Source organism: Propithecus coquereli, unplaced genomic scaffold (assembly GCF_000956105.1).
Source record: "Propithecus coquereli isolate 6110/MARCELLA unplaced genomic scaffold, Pcoq_1.0 Scaffold237, whole genome shotgun sequence".
NCBI lineage: Eukaryota > Metazoa > Chordata > Mammalia > Primates > Indriidae > Propithecus > Propithecus coquereli.
In genome coordinates, this window is record NW_012147919.1 from 3,667,263 (window position 1) to 3,683,147 (window position 15,885).

Here is a 15,885-nt window from a genome sequence, read left to right on the forward strand (position 1 = left end):
TTAAATTGAATATTTTGGTCATGGGGAAGCACTACTATCCTTTGATATTTGGTGTGACCTCAATGTTTAAATTAGTTCTTTCTCTTGGAATTTTCAGAACTAAAGCTGTTTAGCACCTTGTTAGCATTTACCTTGACCTGTTTTGTTTTTGTCTTGTTGAAAGCATGATGCTCCTGTTAAAACCATACATTGGATCAAAGCTCCAAACTACAGCTGCGTGATGACTGGGAGCTGGGATAAGACTTTAAAGGTACAATATGCACCTTCGGTATCATACGGCCCAGTTAAGCTCGGCATCTGTTCTTACGCCATTTGGATGTCGGCTCCAAATGGTCACTTACCAGCTCCTCCTTTTGTTTTATTTTTTTGCCTTTAGTTTTGGGATACTCGGTCATCAAATCCTATGATGGTTTTGCAACTCCCTGAAAGGTGTTACTGTGCTGATGTGGTAAGAAATATCAGCTTAATGTATATTTCCTTTTAAAAAACAAAATAAGCATTTCTCACCCTATGGCACCTTGCAATTAGCGGGTTATCTAAAACTCCCTCTCACTTTAGTAATAGATGTGGGGATGGAGTTCAGATTGCCTCAGTCATCTTAAATTGGGAGACTGTTGTGGTGCATTTATTCCAGAATTAACTAAATACTGAATATCAAGGTTTTTGGTCACTCATTTGAACAAGTGCAGCCAGCTACATACCATCCCTAGTGTTACATTTGTTGTGTGACGGTAGGGAAGCTTGTCGTAACCTTGTGTGATACTAGGTCTTTGGGGACTATCTCTGGGTGGGATAGAAACTGAAGAACTTGCCGGTTCATTTTAGTCATAAGTCTTAAAGTTTTGTACCAACTGCCCCAGTAATTCCACTTTTAGAAATTTATCATGAGAAAAATAATCAAGGATGCAAATGTTCTTTGTCTTATATAATACAGTAAAACATTGGTTCATTTGAGGAACAGTAGACAGCCGGCCACCTCTAGTGTATGACGTGGGTCGATGCTCATGAAATGTTTTGAATAAAGGACAGGAATTACACAGGAGTTCACACACACAGATAAAATGCTCAGGAAAAAGACTGGAATAAAATATACTGTAATATTAGCAGTTATCATTTGGAGGGATAGTACAGGTGATTTTTATTTTTTCTCAGTTCCTGCGATATTTTCTAAATATTCACTTATTCTTATAGTTAGTTTTACAAAACAAGTCTTTTAAAAATATATTAAGGTTCTACTTTCAAATACCATTTCTCTAGGTTTGTGTAACATGTACATATCATTGGATTATTAAAAAAATTTCAGACTTAATTTTATGATTAAAAAATTGATCTAATATGTTGGTATGAAAAAGCACATTCTCTGCTTTCCTCCATTCCCTAGATATACCCTATGGCCGTGGTGGCGACTGCAGAGAGGGGCCTCATTGTCTATCAATTAGAGAATCAACCCTCTGAGTTCAGGAGAATAGAATCTCCATTGAAACATCAGGTGAGTCATAAGTCAACTCAAGAAGCACGTATTTAGGCCGAGCACAGTGGCCACACCTATAATTCTAGCACTTTGGGAGGTCAAGGCCAGGAGTTTTGAGACCAGCCTGAGCAACATAGTGAGACCCATCTCTACAAAAAATTTTTTAAAAATTAGCCTGGGTGTGGTGGTGCATGCCTGTAGTCCCAGGAGGCTGAGGCGGAATGATTGCTTGAGCCCAGGAGTTTGAGGCTGCAGTGAGCTATGATGAAGCCACTGAACTCCAGCCTGGGTGACAGAGCAAGACCCTGTGTCAAAAAGTTAGGAAGTAATGCTTCTTTATTATGTGTGAGTAATATGTTTCTGGTTCTTCTAAAACCGAAAAATCAGGTAACAATGATTTTCCTTCGCGTTAGTCATGAAATCTGGTATTACATCATGATAATGTCCTTTTTTTCTTTTAACTGTAGCATCGATGTGTGGCTATTTTTAAAGACAAACAGAACAAGCCAACTGGTTTTGCCCTGGGAAGTATCGAGGGGAGAGTTGCTATTCACTACATCAACCCCCCAAATCCGTAAGTGGGACTCAATCAGCTTGCAAACTTGCACTTGAGACTTTTTTATAAAGGAAAACTTAGGTGGGCCTCTGTTTTTCAGTGCCAAAGATAACTTCACCTTTAAATGTCATCGATCTAACGGAACCAACACTTCAGCTCCTCAAGACATCTATGCGGTATGTTTTTAGAAACTTTTACCTTGAAAATACATCTAGAAACTTGACTTGGAGGTGGCTGAGTAATTATGGGATCAGAAAAGATTAATCATTGAAGAGCATTGAAGAACCTGTATGTATTCATGTCTGGAGATAAATGGCTTATGCTGTAGGCTTTGGTTTTCTGTTTTTATCAGCATATTGACTGGCTTCATTCTCTTATTTCTGAATGCAAGCTTAAGGTGTTTTGAGAGAGTCTCTGCCTGCTCTGACAGTTTACACACATAGCTAAGACTGAGAAATCGCTGTTTGCTAAAAAAAAAAGGCATTTTCCTGAGATATGCCCCTTGGTGGTACTTGCTTGAATACACACATTAACTTCTGCTGATGTGTGTTCATCACAAGAGACAAGATTTACTTCTGGGCTGGCAGTTGATGCAGGAAGCGTGGCTAGTTTCTCTTACAATCAGTGGGCAGCCAGCTCAAATGAAACGTGTGTGTTCATTTGGTTTCCTAACTCATACAGGAAGTGTGCATTGACGAAACCCGCTTCTCCATCCTCTGCCTTGGCTTCTCATTGTGTATATTAATCCTTGCAGGTAAATGGAATTGCATTCCATCCTGTTCATGGCACCCTTGCAACTGTGGGATCTGATGGTAGATTCAGCTTCTGGGACAAAGATGCCAGAACAAAACTAAAAACTTCGGAACAGTTAGATCAACCGATATCGGCTTGCTGCTTCAATCACAATGGAAACATATTTGCGTATGCTTCCAGCTATGACTGGTCAAAGGTGAGAATTCCCAGGCCTGCTCTGGGTGCCCTAAGGCAGCACAGTCGGGCTCTGGAGTGGGAAAGCATAGGCTTGAGTTGTGATTCTTCTCTGGACTCATATCACTGTCACCTCCCTGTAAGGGAGATAGGGCTTCCTTGATGGGTTGTGGGGATTCATTACAGCCCTTGGTCAGAGTGCGGCACACAGGAAGTGCCCAGTTAGTGTAACCGGTCACAGGCTGCCCTGTCCCTGGGTACAGAAGGATGGGCAAGCTGGAGGGGCTGATGCTTTGGGAGAGTGATTCGTGCAGTTGCAGGGGGGCGGGCACAGGGCCCATCATGCAGCTTTGATTGTTTGGGCCAGGGAGTTAGAAGCTGGCAGGGTCATGGCTGCATTTTTGAGGCCTCTGGGAGCCGACGTAAAACGTGCAGACTCAGGTCCTCCGCCCAGACCCCGCATGAAGTGTATCATCTGCCGACCAGCCTGCAACTTTCCCTGCTTCTCAGCTGTTAGTCCTGGAGAATACGCCTTCATTATGTTTGTGGTTTTCATCTTTCTCTTCCCACATCCCCTCTGCCTTTTGCTTCCTAGACCTTCCTCTACCGCAGGGTCTTTCACACACGTCCACCTTCACTGGCCTCTGCCTCCCTCGCCCAGCCCACATGGTCCCTCACGCACTCCCAGTTTCTTGATGTCGGCCTTTTCTCCCACCGTTTCTATCCCTGTCCCCTAGCTGCTTCCTCTGTGTCTAAGTGCACGGGAAGCTTTGAGAAGCCTGTAGCCCTTCGCTGCTAAGCTTGCTGGGGGAGTGGGTAGCACCTGCCCTCTTCATTCCCTCCCTCCGGCCCCTCTTCAGTCCACTGCTGGGTACTTTCTGGCTTCCAGGAGCCACACTCAGGAGTCTCGGCCACATCCTCCTTGTCCAGTCCAGAGCTTCCCTCCGTCCTGTGTCAGGCGCTGTGGTCCATCCCTTCCTCCTCCACAGAGCTCTCCTCCCTTGGTTTCTCTGCCGTTGTCTTTCCTGGTTTCTTCAGCCGCTGCTTGCCATCCTCCTCTCATCCCTTTGGGCTCTTACCTGCCGGCCTTCTCCTGCCGTCTCAGTCTGAGCTGCTCCTCGGGGTTCTTCCAAGTGTTCATTCCTGAGGCCCCGGCTCTGCCCACAAAAGCCAGTGACTTGCGGTTTCTAACTCAGTTCGTGGCCTCCTCTCCCCCTTCTCTTTCTGTGTTTCCCAATCACAGCAGGATGGCTGCGCCTGGGTATTCCTTGAGGCCCTTCGCTTAAGACAGAGCAATCCAGCTGTTTCCCCACCCTGCCCTCCCCTTGCCCGCCAGCCCTGCTCCAGTATCCCTCTCTTTCCGGGCTTGCTCAGCAGCAGCTTCCTTTTTTTTTAAAAGCAACTTTATTGAGGTACAATGAAATGCAGTAAATTGGACGTGTTTAAAGTGTACAATTTGATCAGTTTTGACATCTGTAAATACCCTTGAAACTGTCACCACAGTCAGGAGTTTAACAGGCCTGTTCATCTCCCCTAGAGGTTTCCGTGTGTGTGCTGTAATCCTTCTCCTGCGTGCACAGAACCATGGATCTGCTTTCTGTCACTATAGATGAGTGTGCTTTTTCTAGAATTTACATAAATGGAGTCATACACTATGTACTCTTTCTTCCCCTGGCTGCTTTTGCTCAGCTGAATGATTTTGAAACTCACCTGTGCTGTGGAGTGTGTCGCTCGTCTGTTCTTTTTGAGTGCCAAGTCGTATTCCGTGGCATGAGGATGCCACCGTTTGCTTAGCCATGCACCTGTGTCAGCCACGCACGCAGTTCTGCAGAGAGTGCGCTGTTTTGGTTCTGCCTGGCTGAGGCTGTGGGGGCTGGGGCCTTGTTCCCTCCGTGGGGCCCTTCGCTGAAGCTCTCACGTGCTCAGCCCAGCAGCTGCGTCCCATGCTGCATTCTAACTCATCACTCTCGGGGCTCCGTGCGTCATGAGCACTAAAAACATAGTAGTGAATTGAAAGACGTAGGAAATCTCACTGCATTGAGTGCTGCTTAGAACGGAAGTAGTCTAATTCCTCTAAGCAATAATGTCAATTTATAGTGGGGGTTACAAAAATTACAGTCTTCATTTAAAGAAAAATTTTGCTTCAGGAATTTTTCATTGTTCTCAGTTCAAGGACAGTTCTCTCTGGTATAAAACTGTGATCACATCTGATTAATATTATTAGCTTGAACATAAGCTGCACTTTGTATGTTGTGAAGGGAATCAGTGGTCACAGTTGAGCACAACAGCCCGAGCCCTCCCGCCGGCTGCGGCTGGAAACGGGGCTCTGCAGCACGGGGCAGAGTGAGCCCAGCGCCGGGCCCCTCTGCCCTCCCGGCCTTTAATCACCCGCCTGCTGGCTCTTGTGGATATTCTGCCTTGTCCCCGCGACTCGCCTTTCTTCCTAAAACTCAGATCTGATCACGCCGCTGACACGCTTCCTTGTCCCTGTGGGTAATGTTCAGAGGCCTCAACCTGCCGTTTTCGGCCCTTTATAGTCTGACCTCATCCCGACACCCGGGGCCCCTCCCACGCTGCCTAGCCCTTCTCGCCCCCCGGCGTGGCACGAGCAGACGTGCTCACTGCCGTGCGTTCCTGTGTCTGTGCCGCTGCTCCTGTGTGGGCAGGTCGTCCCGGGCCCTCATCCCTACGACGTGTCATGGGTCAGATGTCCTCTCCTCCATGAAACCCTCTCAGGTCAGAGCCAGTCCTGACCAAGGGACCCCAGGGCAGTTACCTTAGCATTAAAGGCGCAGGGTGTTAAAAAGGGGGCTCAGTGCCGAAAAGACAAACAAGTGAAGACAGTCCCTCCCAGGACGGTGTTGATGGCAGACTTGCCCCAGGTCCTTAGCCTTCTCTGAGGACTGAAGTTTTTTTGTGCCATTTGACTTTTATTTCTGTCTTTGTTGTTTTGTTTTGCCCCTCCCCCGGCCCCACCCTGAGAGATTTTGCTTCAAGCACGTGGCACAGGACTTGACAGATAAAAAGTGACCAGAGAGCGCTGACTGTCGCTTCTAATAATAAACTCATCGAGGCTTTTTTTTCTTCTTTAGGGACATGAGTTTTATAATCCCCAAAAGAAAAATTACATTTTCCTACGTAATGCAGCAGAAGAGCTAAAACCCAGGAATAAGAAGTAGCAGCCTGAGACTTCGGGGTCGTCCGGAGTCGTTCTCTCTCCACTCTGCCTCGTCTCTGTACGAATTTGATCCCGGCTTTGGGTTGTCAGCCAGGGACATGGATTTCAGTCCCTGGAGAAAACCATGTCATTGTTGAGCAGTCGAGAGCCCCGCCGTCCACGGCGACTTGCCGTCTCTCCATTCCACTGCCTGTTGCAGAGTTTTTCTGTAACTGAGGGGACTGAAATTATTATAGAAGTTAGATTTTTGAGGGCGATGCCAGCTATTTTGCAGTGCTTCATTCAGTAATGTCTGTATTAGAGAATGTTGGAAAACAGTCTGTGAACCCCGTACTGTATTTTGTAATAAAATATTTTGAAGATTGCCTACTGAGCTTCCTTGTCCTTCTCTCCCTCTGCCCCACCCAGTCATCTCAGAAATGGTCATCCTGCCTGGCATCAACGTTGGGTTTTGAATTACGATTTCAGACACCCTTTGGGAAATGCAGAAATCTCTTACCTTAGGAGAAAGGGAATCCTGAGGTTCAATTATTTCTGCCACGTGGAATGTCTTAGCCTCTCCAAGTGTTGGCAGGCAGAGTTTGAACGTGTTCTTCCCTTACTTCCTTCATTTTCTTCTTCAACATCCCCAGCGCTTTCCAGCTCTGCTGTGCAGACTTCCTAGTGACTCTGAAGTGGGGACTGTTCCTTGTGCTGAGTGACAGGCCTTTTGTGGGCCAGTCTTGCAAGACCCAAGTGGGTGACACTTGTGTGTCTTTCAGGGTAGAACCCAGATCCTCTGCATGGGAATTACTCTGAACATGTATTCCCGGCAGTGATCATTTCGGTGTTGCTGTTTTATTTCGTAGTAATTTAAAATTCCTGATTGGTAAGTATTCAAAATGAAATTCAACTTAATGGTCGACTTTTGAGTCTATTGTTACCCTGTGGTCCAAAATGCTTCTTATGCCTTATTGTTTGGGGCTGGCGTGTGGACTCTGACTTGCCGAGCGTGAAATTCTGGTATTCGTGCTGTGAGATGTGTTTGCCTACTCATAAAAAGCAAGGAAAATGAAATTTTCTACTGGAAGAGACTGCCTGTGCTCAGTGGTTTAAATTCTTTGGTAGTTCACAAATGAATTCAGACCAATTAACTCTTTAACCCTGTTTTTTTAGCCTGAAAATCTATTTTTTAGAGGTAAAAAGGCAGGTGCACTAGAAAAATCTGAATTTTCAAGTTAACTGTTTGCAGCTAATTTTTCCCTTCCCTTTATGAATCAGGCATGTGGTTTTATGATCTGTATATACGAGAAGATCTAGCAAGTAGAAAAGACTGCCGTGGGGAGAGATTCGAGTGTAATGGTCTCAGTAGCCGACTTTCATTCAAGGTGGGACCAGACAGCTTCAGCTTAGCTGCAGTTTCATTACTCTTATTACAGGCTGGTGACTGGCCCCGGTTGAAAATGACAAAATAATGAATCTAAAACCATGGGATGGGCCTTTTAGAGTGTTCTTTTCCAGGATCCGGACTTGCTACCTCACCAAGGGGATAGTTTTTGTGATTGGCAAATTTAAAATATTTGCCTAAATCCAAGGGTGGACTTGGGCTGCCAGAAACCAGGAGTCGGGAGCTCTTTGCTGCCACCAGCATGTGCAAGACTCACGTCTCCACCTCCCGGAACCTAAAGCGCAAGCGCACCCTGCGTGGTTGCTGGTGACCAGCCAGTGAACGTTCACTGAGATCGTGGCACTGCTCAAAAAACTGACTGTCGCGCCTCCTAGAACGTATGTGGAGTCTTCGAGAACTCTTCATCCCAAACTTCATCATCCCTGTGCTGTAAGTTGCATGCAGTAGGTGCTGATTAAGTATTGATAAATCTGATGGCATCTCCTAATTCAAAAAGATACCAGTGTAATCTTGACTTTTGGTTTTAATAAATGTCACGTCATATTCTGCCATTAAATATGTACTGAACACCCTGCTAAAAAGAGCCCTGCTCTCATCGAAAGTAGAATATGTAAACCTTATGGGGAAGACAAGCTGTGCTCTTTCACCTAATTTTTCCAACCTTTTATAAAAATGTTCAAACACAAAAAGTTGGAGAAGTTTTTACAACAAACATACACCTACCTACCTTCCCGGATGCCACTGTAAGCGTCAGACTTTTGATTTTTCCGTTCGCTTTTGCTGGGCTTTTCTACTCCTCATTTGTAACGCCACTTCCTTGGCAGCTAATTGTGGACGCAGGCCTGCTGGTGAGGGTGGAGTATACAGTTTTTGGTGCCAAAACGAGGTGTTTCGGATTTGGGGTTGTGTACAGGAAGGGGTACTTCTCCGTTCCTATTATGTTTGGTCTGACCCTGTGTACTTGGGGACAGATAGTGGAAATAGCGTGGAAATGTGATGGCTGCGTGCGACGCCTGTCTGCACGTGCCCACGCGTGTGCACAGGCACCTGCGGGCCTGCCCTCCCCACCCCGTGTTAGTGCTCGCGTCACGCCAGAGGGTCCTTTGGTGAAGGACGATTCGGTGGAAGAAGGGAGGATGTGCAGGTGCCCGGCTCGCTGACGGTGAGCAGTCTGGCCTTCACGAGCAACGACGATGCCACCCAGGGAACAGCGCCACCAGGCACAGCACACTTGCCCACGCACGCCCAGCCACCCCCTCCATATTAGGATTTTTCTTTAAATTGATCCACTTTAAAAACGTAAGACAAATGTGTTGCTACTTAGAGGAAAATTCAGTGTGTGGAAAACTAGTATCTTTTACCTAAAGTAGAAAGTAACCATAAGAATTAATAAAATGAAAATTAAACTATAAACATGGGAAATGAAACAATACTATGGAAATGAAAATGTGCCTCCTAAAGTCATCTTCAAGGGACAGATTCACTGGCAAATTCTGTTGAGATGACATTATGTATCTTAGGTGCTTGTTAGAGCCCATCTGTCATTTTGGAGGTCATTTGGGAAATAATATTTTTTCTCACTCAACCAAAATTTTAGTCTCCTTTGAAGGAAAGGTTCTGTAAGAAGTGAACTAGACACGCTCTTGAACACATAGAAACGTCTAAGGCAGCATTTTCCAAATCAAATCATGCCCCATTCGTAGGTTGTGAAATGAGTGTTGTTGCAACCAGCATTTTTTTAAAAAATGCAGCCACAAAAAAGTACAGAATATATTCGGGTACGTCACAAAGTAACGTGCTTGGAGCTGGACTGCCTGCCTTCATGTTCCAACTCTGTCACCAACTCTGGGCCTCAGTGACCTCATCTGTAAAATCGGAGACATTAAAAGTAGCTGTCACAAGCCAGGGGTGAAATGTGCTCCCGTGGCTGGCCCGTGATAAGTGCTCACATGTCAGCTGCTGCTACTGTGACTTCCGGGGGATGGCGCTGGGGAGAAGTTCCACAGAGCCCTGCTGTCGTGCGCAGCAGGAACAACAGTGTAGACTGAGCGGGCTTGAGAGCTCAGGTGTCCCAGAGCGCTCTGCCGGGGAGGCTGCGTTAGGTCAGGCCAGCAGGTGGCGCCAGTGACCCCGCTGCCTTCCCCAGCAGAGCAGATTGAATTTCCGGGTTGCACCCTGGCCCCTCCTCACCTCGGACGGTCGCCTCCTCAAGTGCCACCTTTGCCATCACTTGCACTCCCTGTGGATCTTTCTGGCCCCAGGGTTGGCCTTTCAAGCAGGTGCAAGAGGCTGTCGTTTGAAGCATGGTGCTCCCTGCTGTCGTCAGCTAGGGCAGGCTTCCCTTCGGTGCTGGGGGCCCGGCACATCCTTTCGGCCTCGAGTCTCCTCATCTGTTGGGACTTCGTGTCACCTGACTCCACCCCTCAGGCTGCATCCGTGGGGCTTTGCTGTAAGGACACCTTGACCAGTTCGGGAGGCCCCAGCGTGATTCTGGTTACCAACTGACAGTTGCCTACAAAAGCAAACTATAGTTCGTTACATACGGGCTGACTTGTGTCCCCCCAAAAAATTCATATGTTGAAGTCCTGACTCCCAGTCCTCATTGTGACTGTATCTTGGAAATAGGGTGTTGAAACAGGTAATTAAGTTAAAGTTAGATCGCTAATCCAATGGGACTGGTATCCTTACGAGAAGAGGACATTTGGACACGGACAAGGACAGAGAAAAGACCACGTGATCCCACGGGGAGAAGACAACCACCTGCACACCAAGGAGAGAGGCCTCGGAAGGGACCAGCTGTGCTGACGCCTTGATCTCGGACTTGCAGCCTCCGGAGCTATGAGAAAATACGTTTCTGTGGTACTTGGTACGGCAGCTCGAGCTGACGCCACGGTATTCCCAGGCGGCCTTTTCCTTTCTGCAGTGTGACCCAGTGAGGCTGCAGGGTCTGCAGAACCAGCCACACCCTGTGGCTGGCTCCCAGAGCAGGCAGTTCCAGGTGGCGGCAGTGCCACGCTGGCAGGGCGAGCTCCCCAGACTGGCGCGGCCCTCACTGCCCCTGCGGGGACGTGCTCGGTCCTTACCCAGCGTCAGCTCCAGCTCGGGGATTAGCCGCGCCTGCACCGTGAAAATGGGGCTTCCCTCCACCTGCTAACCTGTGACGTGCCAAAAAATGAAAAGCAGGTGGCCCTCAGGTGACACTGTGGCGTTCATGCCGCACGTTTTCAAACCAGCAGCGGTTCTCAGCATGGCCGAGGAGGTGCTGGAGCTGTCTGTCTCGCCCGACTTCTTGCGTCTCAGCTCGAGAACCCTTATTCTCTGCGGCACTTCCTTCTCCTGGAGCTTTTCTCATCACCATCTGGACGAAGCCAAAGGATGGAAGTTCACCGAGCCCAGGGGAGGCATCGCCGTGGAGGTGGGCTTCCTCGGCCCCCACACAGCCCGATCCCTCGCCTGTCCGCAGTGCGCACAGGGACCCACCGCCCTCTTCGTGGGAAAGACTCTGGACAGGAGACCGCTGAGGTCATTTCACTATTCACAGGGAGGAGTAGGCTGTCCCGGTTCTTATTCTGCGAAGTCCCAACTCGCCACTGGGACTGTCTCCCTTTCCCTGGGGGATGAGCCAGGGATGAGAGCTCAGCTCTTGACGTGAGCTGCAGTAGCTTCTTGCGGCTGCTGTGACATCACCACACTCTTAGTGGCTGAAAACAACAGGAACGTGTTCTCTTACAGTTCTGGAGGCCAGATGTGCGACATGAGTCTCGGGGACTAAAATCAAGGTGTCGGCAAGGCTGGTTCCTTCTGGAGGCTCGAGGGGAGGAGCCGTCTCTTGCTCCGGCGGGCACCAGCATTCCTCGGCTCGTGGCGCATCACCCCACCCTCCAGCTTCCCTGGTCACGTCTCCCAAAGGGCCCACCTGGGTGACCCGGGCGACTCGTCCGTCTCTAGACCCTTAACCGCATCACATCTGCAAAGTCCCTGTTGCCACGTGACGTGACACGTTCACAGGTTCCAGGGATCTTTGGGGGCCGGGGCTCAGTGCCCTGTGTGGGCCAAGGTCTTTCTGTGTGTGCAGGTCCATGCCAGGGGCGGAGCAGTGGAAAGATCGCCTGGTCCCAACTGGAAACATTTCTTTGGGACCCACCATTTTCCTGGAGCTCTTGGCCCCAGCAGCCAGGGCTCCCAGGTAGGACAAGAGGCTGCAAGAGCCCCCAGTCCAGGTGTGTCAGCAGCGCCTGGGTTTTTTTCCTCCTTCTCCTGGTTTAGAAGTTACAGTGGTGGAAACCACCTCTGGGAAGGCGTCTACTGTTGGGACCAGAGCAGGCCTAGAATCACTGGGCAGAGCCAGGCAGAACCACAGATGCCACGACAGCGCCGGGGAGAAGCCCACCCTGGGAATTGAGACGTGACACAGGCAGTCTTTGCCATGGAGGGTTCTCGTGTGGTTGGAGGGGATGGGGACTGGACCCCAGGAGAGAGAGGAGCTCCGAGGAGAGCAGCAGGCAGAGGAGAGGGGCTCTGGGAGTGGGGCGGGCGGAGCTGGCAAGGGGCAGGGTTGTACATTCAGCTCGGATGGCATTTAGCGACCAGCCAGTTTAATTCTCTCTATAAAAAGCGCTGGCCTCTCTGCTCCTCCGATCAGTCGGGAAATAGAAAATAATTTCAGCGTATGTGTGACTCGGGCACACTGTCAGGCCCAGGGGGTGAAGAGCACCCGGTAAGTGCGGGAAAGAGGTAAGCACAGGTAGAAGGACAGGTGGGCAGAATAATCCCCAGCCCCCAGAGGTGGCCACCTGTGCACGTGACCTTCCGTGGCCCAAGGGCCCGTGCAGCTGTGATGAAGGCCGTGGGCCCTGAGGCCGGGGAGTCTGCTGGGCTGCTCCGGGGCCCCGTGGAATCACAGGGTCATTAACAGGGAAAGAAGGAAGCAGAGGGAGACGCCACCTGCCCCTTATGGCTTTGAAGACTGACCACTCCGGGAGCCAAGGAATGCGGGTGGCGTCTAGATCCTGGAAAGGGCCAGGAAATAATGGATTCTGCCAACACCTTGGTTGTAGCCCACTGGGACCCGGTTCAGACTTCCGACCTCCAGAACTGTACAAGGATAAACTCGTGCTGTTTAAAGCCACCAACCTTGTGGTGATGTTATAGCAGGAGCACAAAAGGGTGCTTACCTGGGGCCTGGGGACCCACCGAGCGCAGAGGGAGGATTCAGGGGCTGGAAGCTGCTGGGGAAGATCTTCACCTCCCGCAGCGGAGCCCGACTGCCGTGGGACCGGCCGCCCCGAAGCCACGAGAAATCACAGTGCTTCCACCACCACGTACAGTTCTCGCTGGCGTCTTGACAAAGTGGTTTGCTCCCCAGTACTTCACAACTACAGCATCATTAGAGCCACTGCTCGACCTTGTTATCTAACGCACCGATGAAGCACATTCCTACATCACACGTCTGCTTTTTAATATCTTAATAGCTGCATTTTAGCATGGTTGTCTTCCTTTGCTCATCTAGGCATTTTATTTTTAAGTGTTTAAAACCATCACTCTAAGAAGGGTCCTTAGGCCTCAGCTGATGGCTGTATGGCCCACAAAGGACCCCTGGAAGGGGACACGGTTTGGTGAAGTTGGGCTGGGAGCCACGCTGTGCAGAGGTAACCTGGGCCCTCAGAGCCCACTGCGGAGGGGGAGGGTGGGCTGGAAACTGACGTGTGTGGGGTGAGAAAACGCAAAGTGCAGGAGCGTGCACTTACAGAGCTCTGACTCAGCGTGGGGATGAGCTCAGCACTTTTGAGTGGTATCTTCTTTCATCTCGCAAAAGCCCTGGGAAGGACGTACTGTCATTATGCCCATTTTACAGCTGAGGAAACTGAGGCTCAGAGAAGTCATGGCTCACAAATGTGTGATGTACGCAGGATGCAAGCGCAGAACTGTCCACCTGGGCCTGCTCTCAGCTATGGCTCCTGGGCTGCCCCGCAGAGAAGGGAGGGTGGATCTTGCTACTCTGCAAAGCTGGAACCGCACTGCCAACCCAGGCTCAGCTTTTGTTTGAAAGTCTTCAGGCCTGGTGCTCTCGGCTTCCTCTTTTTGCCTGTTGTGTTAGTGTTTATCTCAAGACTCTTGGGGGCTCAGGTTTGGGTTGAGGGTGGTGCAGGTGGCCTGCACACTCCCGTCCTGCAGCCCAGCTCCTCTGAGATGAAGAGGTGGCTGCTCTGGTTTGAATCCACGGGACCCCGCGCTGCCCTTTGCGTCTGCACGTACAGAGCACGGGCCCGGGGGGCCATCCCTCAGAGACAATACGCAGGCTCCTGGGTGCTTAACCCACGCAGGCCCAGCTGAAGTCAGCATACCTGTGCACTTCCACACCCGCCTCCCGATCCCCCAGTGCCGATGGGGCTAAAGTTTAGAGGGAGCCACTCCAGCTCAAGTTCAGACAGAGGAGGGTAAGTCCAACCCCAGGCTGACCACCAACCCACCAAACCACAGGGAAGCAGCAGGGAGACCGTACCAGGCCACACGGCCCCATCAGTAGCGGTTATCAAACTGCATCTCCATCATTTGGGAACACTTTTGGTTGTCATCACAGAGAACCCAACTAACAGTGGCTTAAACACTTCAGGATTTATTTTTTTTACATAACAAGGAGTCTGGTTGTTAGCATTGGTTTGGAACAGGGTTTCTCAATCTCAGCACTATTGACATTTTAGGCCAGATAAATCTTTGCAGTTGGGGGGTCCTGTGCATTGTGGGATGTTTAGCAGTGTCCCTGGCCTCCACCTCCTAGGTGCCAGTAGCATCCCATCCCCAAGTCATGGCTACCAAAAGTGTCTCCAGACATTGCCAAATGTCCCCTGGGTTTAGACTCAGGACCAGCGTCTGTGAGTTTCTTGGACTTTGCCTCATGGTCACAGACAGCTGCCACAGCTCCAGACATCCTGCCCATCGTCAGGGCAGAAAGAACAATTTGGGACTAGTACCAGCTGCCTCTGTCTGTTTTAGCAGAAAAGTGGAAGCTTTCGCAGAGGCCTCAACATTCTACCCAGGGAGGTTAAGTGAAGTGCCCAAGACCACACAGCTAAGCAGGGCAAGAGAAAGTCAGGATTAGAATTTGAGGGAGGGAGTGACTCCATGCACCCCAGAGGTCACCTGAGCTGGGGCGGGGGCACAGGCAGCTCTAGTACAACTGGCCTGATACCTAAATCGGTAAAGGACAGTCCAAGCCCCTATTTCCACAGATGGGCAAACTGAGGACCCAGGAGAGATTCCTTCTAGCAAGCCCAGGGCAGAGCAGGCACTAGGCTGGACTCACCCTGGGCTCTCTGAGTCCGTGCTGCCTGCAGCCATGGCAGAGGGGACAAAAGCCATTTGCCAGAAAGCCCTTGGGCCACACCCACACTGACTTGGTTTTGGTGGTTCTGGATGGTTCTGAACAGGCTGCCTCCAGGCTGGACGGAGAAGGGACAAGGGCCAGGCTGGAGCTTCCGGCCCCGCCCTCACCAGCTGTGTGGCCCTTGGCACTGTCCTTAGCAGCCTTCCGTAACATGGGGATAATTATAGTGCCTGTCACATGGGCAGTGGGAAGATTCTGTGACTCCGCGGGCACCAGCCACCAGATCTCGGCCACCCTGCAGATCTGTCACCACAGGACACTGACTCGGGAGCCTCTTTTTGGCCCTGGGCACTTCACTTAGCCTCTCTGAGGCTCCACCGGCCCAGCCCTCAAAGCAGGGAGACAAGGTCCTACCCTAAATGCTGTCGGGAGGACAAAATGGGATCATGGATCCAGCCATTTACTGACCTCGGTGGCCTTGGGGAAGCCACTCTGAGCCTCCGTTAGCTCCCCAAAACTGGTCTAAGAGTACCTGTCCAGGAAAAGGCTGCCTGGAGGTTAAATCGCCTAACGTATCCAAGTCTCTCAGTCCAGGACCTGGCCCAAAACAGATACTCTAAGGCAACTGGCCTTTATAATTATCAGTGATGTGTGCGGCATTAACCACGTAAGAGTACCCAGCACTCGAAAAGTACTCATTAAATGGCAGTGGCTCTGTCACCTGTTAGCCTTCGCATTCTCTGTTCCCTCCACTGTTCCCTCTGTTCGAATGGCCCTCACCTCAGCAAGTCCCAGAGGCCTTCCCTGCCTCTACAGGGCAGGGGTCACTCTTGGCCCTCGCCCCTGCTCCTCCTCTTGCGCCCCACTCAGCACTTGCCTGGGAGATTTCGCCAGAGTCTAAGTATTATACATATGCGTTCTTTTATCCGTGCATTGTCTCTGCCCCTCTGCTGCATCCGGGGGGACAGGCCACTAATAAGTGTGTGTTGGGGGAACGGATGCTTGTCAGGCAGGAGTTGGTTACAAGTGGAGACGTGGGGCC

General features: G+C 50.3%; 1 protein-coding gene across 1 annotated transcript in view; it reads left to right on the top strand.

Annotated features, from left to right (window-relative positions):
• The window catches only part of RAE1 (ribonucleic acid export 1), a 15,817-nt gene extending 9,319 nt beyond the window's left edge, over positions 1 to 6,498 (top strand). The window contains exons 6-12 of the mRNA XM_012645856.1: positions 164 to 250; positions 377 to 448; positions 1,382 to 1,489; positions 1,939 to 2,045; positions 2,128 to 2,203; positions 2,782 to 2,976; positions 6,047 to 6,498. Of these exons, the coding sequence (XP_012501310.1) occupies positions 164 to 250; positions 377 to 448; positions 1,382 to 1,489; positions 1,939 to 2,045; positions 2,128 to 2,203; positions 2,782 to 2,976; positions 6,047 to 6,133 (732 nt within the window). The 3' untranslated portion in view covers positions 6,134 to 6,498. The remainder of the gene's footprint in view (positions 1 to 163; positions 251 to 376; positions 449 to 1,381; positions 1,490 to 1,938; positions 2,046 to 2,127; positions 2,204 to 2,781; positions 2,977 to 6,046) is intronic.
• The last annotated feature ends 9,387 nt before the right edge of the window (positions 6,499 to 15,885 follow it).